The sequence below is a fragment of the Leopardus geoffroyi genome, chromosome C1 (assembly GCF_018350155.1).
Source record: "Leopardus geoffroyi isolate Oge1 chromosome C1, O.geoffroyi_Oge1_pat1.0, whole genome shotgun sequence".
In the NCBI taxonomy this organism is placed as follows: domain Eukaryota; kingdom Metazoa; phylum Chordata; class Mammalia; order Carnivora; family Felidae; genus Leopardus; species Leopardus geoffroyi.
Genome location: NC_059328.1, coordinates 3951529 through 3963617, shown reverse-complemented (window position 1 = coordinate 3963617; position 12089 = coordinate 3951529). Strand labels below are relative to the sequence as shown.

At 53.2% G+C, this 12089-nt stretch overlaps 1 protein-coding gene across 3 annotated transcripts in view; it reads left to right on the top strand.

Annotated features, from left to right (window-relative positions):
- Window positions 1-12089, top strand: part of CHD5 (chromodomain helicase DNA binding protein 5) — a 63805-nt gene that overhangs the window by 47572 nt on the left and 4144 nt on the right. For 2 of the 3 annotated variants that reach the window (XM_045475424.1, XM_045475426.1), the window contains exons 34-41: window positions 6308-6397; window positions 7170-7307; window positions 7577-7685; window positions 9880-10012; window positions 10412-10607; window positions 11366-11529; window positions 11653-11767; window positions 11851-11904. In XM_045475424.1, the coding sequence (XP_045331380.1) occupies window positions 6308-6397; window positions 7170-7307; window positions 7577-7685; window positions 9880-10012; window positions 10412-10607; window positions 11366-11529; window positions 11653-11767; window positions 11851-11858 (953 nt within the window). In that variant the 3' untranslated portion in view covers window positions 11859-11904. The remainder of the gene's footprint in view (window positions 1-6307; window positions 6398-7169; window positions 7308-7576; window positions 7686-9879; window positions 10013-10411; window positions 10608-11365; window positions 11530-11652; window positions 11768-11850; window positions 11905-12089) is intronic. The other variant, XM_045475425.1, reaches the window with a different exon arrangement.

The window sequence follows — 12089 nt, the reverse complement described above, 5'->3', positions numbered from 1 at the left end:
TCCAGGCTCTGAGCCATCAGCCCAGAGCCCGACGCGGGGCTCGAACTCCCGGACCGCGAGATCGTGACCTGGCTGAAGTCGGACGCTTAACCGACTGCGCCACCCAGGCGCCCCAAAATAGCGTTTATTTTTGAGAGAGAAAAAGACAGAGCACGAGTGGGGAAGGGGCAGAGAGAGAGGGAGACACAGAATCGGAAACAGGCTCCAGGCTCTGAGCCATCAGCCCAGAGCCCGACGCGGGGCTCGAACTCACGGATCGCGAGATCGTGACCTGGCTGAAGTCGGACGCTTAACCGACTGCGCCACCCAGGCGCCCCGGGTTTAGGGTTTTTATATCTTTCTGGTGAAGTGTGCCTCTTATATGATCCTTTTATTTCTCCTGATGCTTTTTGCTTTAAGGTTTATTTCAGCTGATTTGGATGGATCGTACTTTTGTTTAGAATGTATTTGGTGTATATGGTTTTCTATACACGTATACATGCACACTCTTCGCATGATGTAATCACATGGATACAGTTTACCCATTTAAAGTGTACAAGTCAGTGATTTTTGGCATATTCGTAGAGTTTTGCAACCATCAGCGCCATTAATTTTTTTTTTCAACGTTTTTTTTTTTTATTTATTTTTGAGACAGAGAGAGACAGAGCACGAACGGGGGAGGGGCAGAGAGAGAGGGAGACACAGAATCGGAAACAGGCTCCAGGCTCTGAGCCATCAGCCCAGAGCCCGACGCGGGGCTCGAACTCACGGACCGCGAGATCGTGACCTGGCTGAAGTCGGACGCTTAACCGACTGCGCCACCCAGGCGCCCCATCGCCATTAATTTTTAGAATATTTTCATCACTCCAAAAAGAAACCCCATGTCCATTAGCATTTACTACCCGTTTCCTTCTCTCCTTAACCCCCGGCAGTCGCTAAATGTACTTTCTGTCTCTGTGGATTTGTCTGTTCTGGACAGTTCAGGTAAATGGAATCATAAAATGGATGCCCTCCTGTGTCTGGCTTCTCTCACTCAGCATAATGTTTTTGAGGTTCATTTATCTTGCGGCGTGGATCAGCACGTCACCCCTTTCTATGGCTGAATAACATCCTGTTGTAGAAATACGCTGCCTTGGATTGTCATCAGTTGACGGACGCTTGGGCTGTTTTCAATCTTTGGCTGCTGTGAACATTTCTGTAGTTTTTTGTGTGGACGTAGGTTTCCATTCTCTTGGGTATATACCTAGGGGTGAGATTGCTGGATTGTATGGTAACTCTGTGTTTACTATTTTGAGGAAATGCCAGATTGTTTTCTCCAGTGGCTGCACCGTTTTGCATTCCCATCAGCAATGTCTGAGGGTTCTGGTTTCTCCATGTCTTTGACCACGCTTGTGTTTTTTTTTAATGTGTATTTAAAAAAAAATTTTTTTTTAACGTTTATTTATTTTTGAGACAGAGAGAGACAGAGCATGAACGGGGGAGGGTCAGAGAGAGGGAGACACAGAATCTGAAACAGGCTCCAGGCTCTGAGCTGTCAGCACAGAGCCCGGCGCGGGGCTCGAACTCACAGACCGTGAGATCGTGACCTGAGCCGAAGTCGGCCGCTTAACTGACTGAGCCACCCAGGCGCCCCTTAATGTGTATTTTTTAAGATTTTATTTTTAAGTAATCTCTACACCCAACGTGGGGCTCGAACTCACAATCCTGAGATCGAGTCGCAATACTCCACCATCCAAGCCAGCCAGGAGCCCTGCTTATCTTTTTTTTTTTTTTTTTTATTTAAAAAAAATTTTTTTTTTCAACGTTTTTATTTATTTTTGGGACAGAGAGAGACAGAGCACGAACGGGGGAGGGGCAGAGAGAGAGGGAGACACAGAATCGGAAACAGGCTCCAGGCTCTGAGCCATCAGCCCAGAGCCCGACGCGGGGCTCGAACTCACGGACCGCGAGATCGTGACCTGGCTGAAGTCGGACGCTTAACCGACTGCGCCACCCAGGCGCCCCAAGCCCTGCTTATCTTTTGATTATGGTCATCCTAGAGGGTGAGAAGTGGTATCTCAAGTGGTTTTGATTTGTATTTCTCTTATGCATAAAGATGTTGAGTTTCTCTTCATGTGCTTATTGGCCATTTGTATGTCTTTGTTGGAGAAATGTCTGCTCAGATCTTTAATTGGGTTGTTTTTTTATTACTGAGTTCTAGGAGTTCCTTATACATATATATATCGTATCATATATGTGATTGGCAAGCATCTTCTTCCATTCTTGTACTTTAAAAAGTTTGTTTCCTTTACGTGTAATTGGCGTAACTACGTCTTATAAATAGTGTACAGAGGGATTTGTTATTTTAAGTCCAATTACAGAATCTCTGTCTTTTAGCTGGCAAGTTTGATGTCTTTTCATTTATTGTAATAGCTAGATATTTGCATGGATTTCTACTCTCTTACTTTGTGCTTTATATTACCCTTGCCTTTTTTTTTTTTTTTTCTCCTTTCCTATTGTCTCTTGGATTGATTAAATTTTCTTTTTATTTCCTCCCTCAGCTCCTTCGGAAAGTGTATAGTCAATCCTATTTGATACTCTTAAGCTTTTAACATGTATCCCTCCTGAATAAGAGAAGGATGGGGGACAGTTCCACTCCCTTAACATCTTCAACGTGCTGCTGCTCAGTGTTTTAGTTTCAACGTGTTTTAATTTCCCAAATTTGTTATGGTGCTTCTTTCTAAATCTTTTTTTTTTTTTTTTAAAGCTTATTTTATTTTGAGAGACAGAGAAAGAGAAAGGCAGAGAGAGAGAGAGGGAGAGAGAAAGAATCCCAAACAAGCTCCATAGCTCAGAGCCCAACGCAGGTTTCGAACCCACAAACCTTGAGATCATGACCTGAGCCGAAATCAAGAGTCGGACACTTAACTGATTGAGCCACCCAGGCGCCCCTTGTTTCTAAATGTTTAATCTTTATTTAGACCTGACCATTCTTAGCAGTTTTATGTTTGCTTCCTCGTTCATCATTGCTTCGTTCGACGTCTTTCTTCCTAAAGTACCCCCTTTAATGGTGCCTTCAGCAGATTTCTGTGCACGGAAAATTCTCTCATTGCGTGTTGTTTTCTCCTTTACTCTTGAATAATAGTTAACAAAGCACAAGACGGGAGAGGGGCTTTCCCTCCGTGCTTTGAAGCTGTTTATTCCCTGTGTGTTTTGGCTTCCACTGTGCTGAGAAGGCTGCTCTCAGGGTAACGGTTGCTCCTTTGTCGGAAACCTGCCTCTTCTGACTTTCCTAGCACGGAAAGACCACTTTTAAGATGCTCCGTTTGTGGGGGCGCCTGGGTGGCTCAGTTGGTTAAGCATCCGTCCAACTCTTGATCTCAGCTCAGGTCCTGATCTCAGGGTTGTGGGTTTAAGCCCCGCATTGGGCTCCATGCTGTGCGTGAAGACTACTTAAAAACAAAAAAGGAAAAGCTGTTCATGTGCGTTTTCGCTACGATGAAATTTTTATTTACCTTGCTTGTGACTAACTGTGATTCTTAAAGCTGAGTCTTCTGTCTTTCATTGATCACGAGCAAGTTCTCAGTCATTCTCTCTCTGAGGATTGCCTTTGTGCCTATTATGTTTATTTTCTCCTGGCATTCCTGCTACTCACGGATTCTTTCGTTCATCCAACAAGCATGTATTGAAGGCCTGCTGTGTGTTGGGTGTCGTCCTGAGTACTGGGGACACAAGCAAGAAACCAGAATAGCCAAAACCTTCACGTGGAATTGCATTCTAGTGGGGGAGGCAGGCCATCAGCAGGAAACAGAAATACGTCTTGTTCAACAGCGGATCCCAAGCGCGATGAAGAAAAGAAAGCACATACAAGGTTAACCAGAGACAGGGGCTGGTGTATCTTTCACTTCTTTGTCTCTCTGCAAGCCTTTTTAATTTCTTTTTTTAAGTTTATTTATTTTTGAGAGAGACACAGAGAGAGAGAGAAAGAGAGCCGGGGAGGGGCAGAGAGAGAGGGAGAGAGAGGATCCAAAGCAGGCTCTGCACTGACAGCAGAGAGCCCAACATGGGACTCGAACTCAAGAACCAGGAGATCATGACCTGAGCCAAAGTCAGACACTTAACTGACTGAGCCACCCAGGCGCCCCTCTCTGCAAGGCTTTTTGAGTCATCTTTAGATCTAGCTTCCGCCTCTTCCTTTATACTGTTTCCTTTATACTGTTTTGTTTCTTTATACCACCCATTTGTACTATTTTCTGTGGCTATGAAACAGATGATTACAACCTCAGTTCTTTTTTTTTTTTTTTTAACACTTATTTTTTAGAGACAGAGAGAGACAGAGCATGAGCAGGGGAGGGGCAGAGAGAGAGGGAGACACAGAATCCGAAGCAGGCTCCAGGCTCCGAGCCGTCAGCACAGAGCCCGACGCGGGGCTCAAGCTCAGGAACCGCGAGATCATGACCTGAGCCGAAGTCGGACGCTCAACCGACTAAGCCACCCAGGCGCCCCTACAACCTCAGTTCTTAAAGCAACACCCATTTTACGAGCCCACGGTTCTGGGGGTCAGAAGTCTGGGTCGGTGTGGCTGGATTCCCTGCCGAGAGTCTTGAAAGACTGACATCAAGGTGTTGGCTGGGCCGAGTTCCCGAGTTCCCGACTGGCAGCTTAGGGGAAAAATCTGCTTCCAAGCCCATTCTTGTTGTTGGCTTCCGTCAGCTCCTTGGGGGTGGGGGACCGAGGCCCCGTTTCCTTGCTGGCTGTCAGATGGCCGTTCTCTGCACCTAGAGGCCGCCCACATTCCTTTCCACGGGGCCCGCTTCATCTTCAGGCTCCAAAATAGCACTTGTGTGCTGAGTCCCCCTCCTGCTTCAAATCTATGATGTCCTTTTCTGTGACTGGTTGGAGAAAGCCTGCTTTTTAAAGGGCTGGTATGATGAGGTCAGGCCCACCCCAATAATTTCCGTCTTTTAAGGTCACCTGGGCCTCATCACAAGCTCTGCTCCCACTCTAGGGCCCAGAAGCCTTGGAGGACATCTCAGATTTCTGCAGTGAAAATGTTTAATTTTAATTTTTTATGTTTATTTATTTTGAGAGAGAGAGAGAGAGAGAGCGCACACACACACACGAGCAGAGGAGGGGCAGAGAAGGAGGGAGACAGGGGATCCGTAGCAGGCTCTATACTGACAGCAGAGAGCCTGACTCAGGGCTGAAACTTGTGAACCGTGAGATCATGACCTGAGCCGAAGTCAGACACTTGCCAGACTGAGCCACCCAGGGGCCCCATGACCGTGTATTTAATTTCTAGAAGTTTCATCTGGCTTTTTCCAATTTCCCTTTATTTTTTGGACTTGCCTTATTATGGATGCTCATCACTTTTGTCTCTCTCTCTCTCTCTCTCTCTCTCTCTCTGTGGTGGATCTCTGGATTTGGGTGGGTACATCTTTCTGCTCATGGGGATCCTGGGTCACCTGAGTAAGCAGGAATGTCCCCGCTTTATCTCCAGAAGCCCCGGGCCCCGTGGTCTTGCTGGTGGCCTGGCTGGTCTGGGACCAGTCTTTAGGGCACGGTCTGTGCTGGGCCACACAGCTCGGGTTCCACAGTCCGCACGGACTTCGTGTTGGGTTTGGGTCTTTTACCGGAGCCTTTCTGCCTCTAGATTCCGTGCTGGAGCCGGGCTTCCTCCGCTCGGCCGTGGGGCGCCGGACGGAACTTTCTCTCTTTTGCTGAGTGTGTGGCAGTTGGGGGATGTCGATAGAGGGTGTTGGGTCCCGGTTCCTGCGTCTTGGCGCCTTTTGCCGCCTCATCCTCTGGGTCTGGGTGTGGAGACGTAACCCAACCCCCCCCCCCCCCCCCCCCCGGGCCTCCTCCCGGCACCTGCCCATCCCACGCCTTGTGCTTCTCAAGTTCGAGTTTCTCTTCATTTATGGCGCCAACGGTTTCCTTTGCTTCTTGTGAGCTCACTGTTGTGTTTTTCCAAGGTGATAGATTTTGCCTGACGTTTCCGGGTGTTTATAAGAGGGTTTTGTGTTACTGAAGGCCTGCCGTGTCGCCAGAAATTGGAGTCCTCTGGTTATCATTGCAGTCGGGAAGATTTTTGAGGCTGCACCTTGAGGAGTTTGGGGCCGGGGTGCTGCTGGGGGTGGGGGGCGAGAGGGAAGGGGCAAGCCGGCGGGTGTGGGGGGTCCGCGCCCCCATGCCCCCCTTCCCAGAGGACCGCTCCTCAGTGGCACCCGTTGGACCCTTGGTAAAGTGATGGATGGGGTTGTGTGTGTGGCTGAAATGGAGGTGGAAAGCCACCAGCCCAGAGTGCCCTCGACCCCTCCCCACTCGACAAACACCCCTTGTCTTGCAGAAGAACTGCTTCCTGAGAAGGAGAAAATTCTGGACAAGCTGGAGCTAAGCTTGATTCACAGCAGAGGGGATGGCAACGATTTCAGGCCAGGTTTGGGCCTCTCGTGTGCTCTGTCTCGTGTCCCTTGGTCTCTGGACCCCGTTGGGCCTCCTGCAGCTGCCTGGGTGCCGCCTCCAGGCCCGACTGGTGCTGGTGGGCGGGAGCCTGGGCTCACCAGCTTTCGGAGGGGGGAAGATCCCACCCCCTCTCCGAATCTTTCCTGTGGCCCCAGCCACCACCGGGAGAAAGGAGAGTGGTCACGGAGCTTGGCCTGGAGCATTTGGGGCTCAGTTGGAAGCTTTGTGTACCTGTAGGTGCTGGAATATTCTGGAACACCCATCCTCAGATTAATGTGCACTTTTTAAAAAAAAGTTTATTTTGAGAGAGAGAGCACGCGCACATGAGTTGCGGAGGGGCAGAGAGAGAGAGGGAGACAGAGAATCTCAAGCAGGCTCCAGACTGCCAGCATACAGCCCAATGCTGGGCTCAATCTCACGAACTGTGAGCCGAAATCAAGAGTTGGACACTCATCCGACTGAGCCACCCAGGCGCCCCTTAATGTGCACTTTTCCCACTGCTCTGCCCCATGTTTTCAGGTGGTCCTGACTTGGTGGGGGAGGAGCATCTGGGCTGGAGCCCACCCTCCCTGCTCAGGACAGAGGAAGGAGCTGCTGGTCTGTTTAAAATCCCTCTTGGCAGTGAGCTCCTGGAGGATGAGGAGATATGTTTCCCACTTGCCTTTGGGTCCCCAGTGCTTGGCAGAGAGAGGCCCCTGGCCAGTACCTTTAGGATGGGTGGTGAATACGGATCTATCCTCCCACAGATGACACCAAAGTGGAGGAGAAGGAGCCCATTGAAACACAGCAAAATGGTGACAAAGAGGAAGATGAGGAGGGGAAGAAGGAGGACAAGAATGGGAAGTTCAAATTCATGTTCAACATTGCAGATGGGGGCTTCACAGGTATTGGGGTGAGGTGGTGCCCAGAGAGCTAGGGTGGTTGTGTCATTCCTAACCATGTGGGCCCTGGGAGTCTGGGCAGATGCTTATTTTATACTAAAGTGTGAATGGTTGATATAAGTGCATTTTATGACCTTTCCTAATAACCCTGGAACACTGAACTTCTAGCGGTGGGAGGATGGTGGGTGGTGAGGAAGAGACTCTCCTGTGCCTACCTCTGTGAAGGACTTGGCGGGGGGCACCTCATTCTGCTCCCTTGGCTGGCTTCCCAGAGCTGCACACATTGTGGCAGAATGAGGAACGTGCTGCTGTGTCCTCGGGGAAAATCTACGACATCTGGCACCGGCGTCATGACTACTGGCTGCTGGCGGGCATCGTGACGTATCCTTGGCCAAGCCAGGCCGGGCAGGAATGTGGCCTGTTCCTCTCTGGGCCTCAGGGAGGGGCATGGGGTGTGTAGGAGTCAGGAGCCAGCGCTTTGGATCAGGTGCCAAGGACCCTTTCCTGGTGGTGGCGGTGACGATGACGTGATGATGACCATAGCTGCGGCTCGTCCCTTTATGCCCAGTGCTCACTGCGTCCTCACAGCAGCCTTTCAGGGGGGCGCTACCATGATTCCCATCATGCCGAGTGGGATACGGTGCTCAGAGAGGCCACACAGCTGGTGAGTCCCAGCCCGTCCACCTGACGCCACGGCAAATCCCCGTAAGTCCTGCCTGGTGCATACCTCACCCCCTCCCAGGAATGATGCCTGAGGGGCGCAGCACCATTTACGGTGGGCTGGTATTCGTTCGTTCCGGCTCGGTTGATCATCTCCTGTGTGCCAGGCTTGGAAGGTTCATCCGTGGACAACATTCCCAAATCCCTGTCGACCTGGGGCTCACCTCCTACCGCGGACAGATGGCGAACACCCTAAGTGGGCAAAGTGTGGCATTCAGCACATGATGAAGCAGGGAAGGAGCAAAGAGAGCTTTGGGGAAGGGGAGGGGTGCGTTTTCTAATGGGACGGTCAGAGGTGACATCTGAGCACAGACCTCCCAGAGGCAAGGAGAGGGTCATACAGCTGCCCTTCTGCAAAGCTGAGACAGCCTGGAATGGGCTGGTTACTATGAGGGGGGAGTGTTCTGGAATGGGGGTCAGCAAACCTTGCCGGTAAGGGGCCAGAGAGTGAATATTTCAGGTCCTACGCTCTGTGATTATAGCAAAAGCAGCCACGGACTTTAATAGTAAACCAGTGAGCGTGACTGTGTTCCAATAAAACTTCGTTTAAAAAAATAGGGTGGGGAGCTCGGGGGGCTCAGTCAGTTAAGCATCTGACTTCAGCTCAGGTCACGATCTCACAGTTTGTGAGTTCGAGCCCCGCGTCGGGCTCTGTGCTGACAGCTTAGACCCCGGAACCTGCTTCGGATTCTGTGTCTCCTCCTCCCTCTGTCCTTCCCCCACTCACGCTCTGTCTCTGTCAGTAATAATAAATAAATAAACTTAAAAAAATTTTTAACAAATAGGCTGTGGGCCATAGTTTACAGATTCGTGTTGTAGAGGTTAAGGTGTTTGGAGCCAGCCTGCGGGGCTTCAGATCCTGACTCTGCCCCTCACTAACTGTGGGACTTTGGGCAAGATGATTTTATTGTGTCTCCTTGTTCCCTCGAAGGCTCTGGGGGGAGGATCTCTTGCCAGCCTCTGGTGGCGGCCGTCAGTCCTTGACATCTCTCGGCTGACGGCTCTGCCTCCCGTCCCGTGGCCTTCTTCTGTGGGTGCCTGTGTCCCAATTTCCTTTCCTTTTTTGTTTCGAAAATTTTTTTATTTTTTAAAAATGTTTATTTATTTTTGAGACAGACACAGAGCACGAGTGAGGGAGGGGCAGAGAGGGAGACCCAGAACCCGAAGCAGGCTCCAGGCTCCGAGCTGTCAGCACAGAGCCTGATGTGGGGCTGGAACCCACGAAGCATGAGATCGTGACCTGAGCTGAAGTCAGACGCTCAACCGACTGAGTCACCCAGGTGTCCCCAATGTTTATTTTTCAGAGAGAGACAGAGAGAGACAGAGCACGAGGAGGGGAGGGGCAGAGAGAGAAGGAGACAGAGGGTCTGAAACAGGCTCCAGGCTGAGCTGTCAGCACAGAGCCTGACCCCGGGGCTCAGACACATGAACCGCCAAATCATGACCTGAGCCAAAGTTGGATTCTTAACCAAGTGAACCACCCAGGCGCCCCCCCAATTTCCTTTTCTTATAAGGATACCAGTCACTGGGTTAGTGCCTGCCCTAATCTAGTATGACCCCTCCTTAACTTGATTGCATCTACAAACACCCCATTGCCAAGTGAGGTCACAGCCACAAGTGTAGGGGTTGGGGCTTGAGGGTTCTGCCCTCCAGGTTGTTAGGGTGAAGAGTTAAGCCCGTGCAGCCTCAGTGTTGTCTGGGCCTCTGAGGGCACCTGTCACATGATCATCAACCTGCTCACCCTGCAGCCAAGGTTAATGGCGTGTCCCAAGCTCACAGCCAGGATGCTGAACCTGGGCTGGGCCCCCCCGTCCCCCACCGTGGCCAGGTTTGCCCTTAACAGTGCTGCACCCAGGCACGGCTATGCCCGCTGGCAGGACATCCAGAATGACCCGAGGTACATGATCCTCAACGAGCCCTTCAAGTCTGAGATCCACAAGGGCAACTATCTGGAGATGAAGAACAAGTTCCTGGCCCGCAGGTTCAAGGTCAGTGCCAGCAGGGCCAGAGCCTGCAAGGGAGGGGGGCTGCAGGAGGGCGAGTTACACGAGGGCCTGGGCCAAGGGAGCGGTGCTCCCTCCCCATATACCCGGACGTGGGCCGGGCTGTCCGCCAGGGGAGTCATGCAGTCAGTCAGCCAACAGGGCGCTGGGCCCTTGATCCGCGCCTAGCCCCACCGGGTGAGTGTCCCAGCCCCAGGCGATGGGTGCAGTGAACCCGGCTTGGTGACAGTTCCAAGGGGGTGCTAAGATCAGACAAAGGTGGACAGACAGGTGGAAGCGTGTCCTCCCTCCTTCCTTTCTGCCAGATCCCAGGCATGCGGGGGTGGGTGCTGGTGGAGGAGGGGCCGGGCCAGCGCTCAGACCTCGCCTTGCCCCATCCCCCAGCTGCTGGAGCAGGCCCTGGTCATCGAGGAGCAGCTCCGGAGGGCCGCGTACCTTAACATGACCCAGGACCCCAACCACCCAGCCATGGCCCTCAACGCCCGCCTGGCCGAGGTGGAGTGCCTTGCTGAGAGCCACCAGCACCTGTCCAAGGAGTCCCTTGCCGGGAACAAGCCAGCCAATGCTGTCCTGCACAAGGGTGAGTGAGCCCCCTTCCCAGAGGCCGGCCTGCCAGCCTTCCTCCTGCCGGTGCAGATCCTTCGCCATCGACGAGGGCACCGATGGGACAGGGGCCTGGGGACCAAACGTCAGTCCAGAGGGCGTAGCCTCCCAGCCGGGATGGGACAATCCGTCATCCGGTCCAGGGGAATTTAAGCCCTCCGTGCTCTGGACTTTTCCTCAGGGTGGGCTCCGTGCAGGCCCTGGTCTGGGCGTTGCCCTGGTCTGCGCATTAAAGAGATAAGCACGTTATCTCTTCAATGCTCACGATACCAGGAAGCGGTAAGGTGTATTACCCCATTTTAAAGTCAGAGACACTGACGGGCGGTGGAGTCAGTGCCCCAGATCTCCTGGGATTCAGACCTTTGACTCCTGTGCTCCGGAACTTCAGGAAGCTCCCGGGCCAGTTCGAGGGCGGGGGGCAGCCAAGGCCAAGCTTAAACCAGAGCCCCCGGACTTGCGGCCCCTGCTCTGTCTGGGAGATGTCTCCTGAGTGGTGGGCTAGGGCGGGGGCCTCCCTGGGAGCCGGGACTCTAGCTGAGGGCCTGGGGGAAGCCCAGTGTTGGGTCAGAGTGTCTGGCGCGGCCCTCGGGCCCCTGGGGACGCCTGCTTTTGGCCCAGGTGGCGTCTCTCTGCTCCGTGGGCCTGGAGGGCCGGGTGAGGAGCGCCCGCCCGCCGTGCCCCCGGCCTGGGGGGTGCTGGCCCCCCGCAGCTTTTCCACCTGCCCCTCCTCTGCAGTCCTGAACCAGCTGGAGGAGCTGCTGAGTGATATGAAGGCGGACGTGACGCGCCTGCCCTCCATGCTGTCGCGCATCCCCCCCGTGGCTGCCCGTCTCCAGATGTCAGAGCGCAGCATCCTGAGCCGCCTGACCAACCGAGCTGGTGACCCCACCACTCAGCAGGTCAGGTTTGGCCCACATGCCCTGGGCCTGGTCCCCGTCACGCGAGTCCTGGGTGCCCCGGGGCTGGGGCTTGGGGTGGGGGTGTTGGGACTACGACCTTTAAACCCGAGTCCTTGCCTCCAGGGCGCTTTCGGCAACTCCCAGATGTACAACAACAACTTTGGGCCCAACTTCCGGGGCCCTGGACCGGGAGGGATTGTCAACTACAACCAGATGCCCCTGGGGCCCTATGTGACCGGTAGGTGCCCGTGCAGGGGTGCTCCACGGGGCCCGGCCTGCCCGCCGCCACCCCCGGCAAGCAAGCTTCTCTCTCTCTGACAGATATCTAGCTGTCCCCGCGATGTCCCTCTGTTGCAGTGCTCATTTCCAGCTGAGGTAAGCCTGCACCTGGGTGCTCCACTGTCCCTTGTCCCCTCCTCGGACTGGCAGGTCCGGTCCGGCCAGGATGGACCCTGATTCGCTCGGGCGTGCCCCTTGGTGTCCACAAGCATGGCTGTGTGCACACGTGTCCACAGCAGTGACTCAGCCCCAAACCCGGCCTCCACGGCTCCGCCTCCATT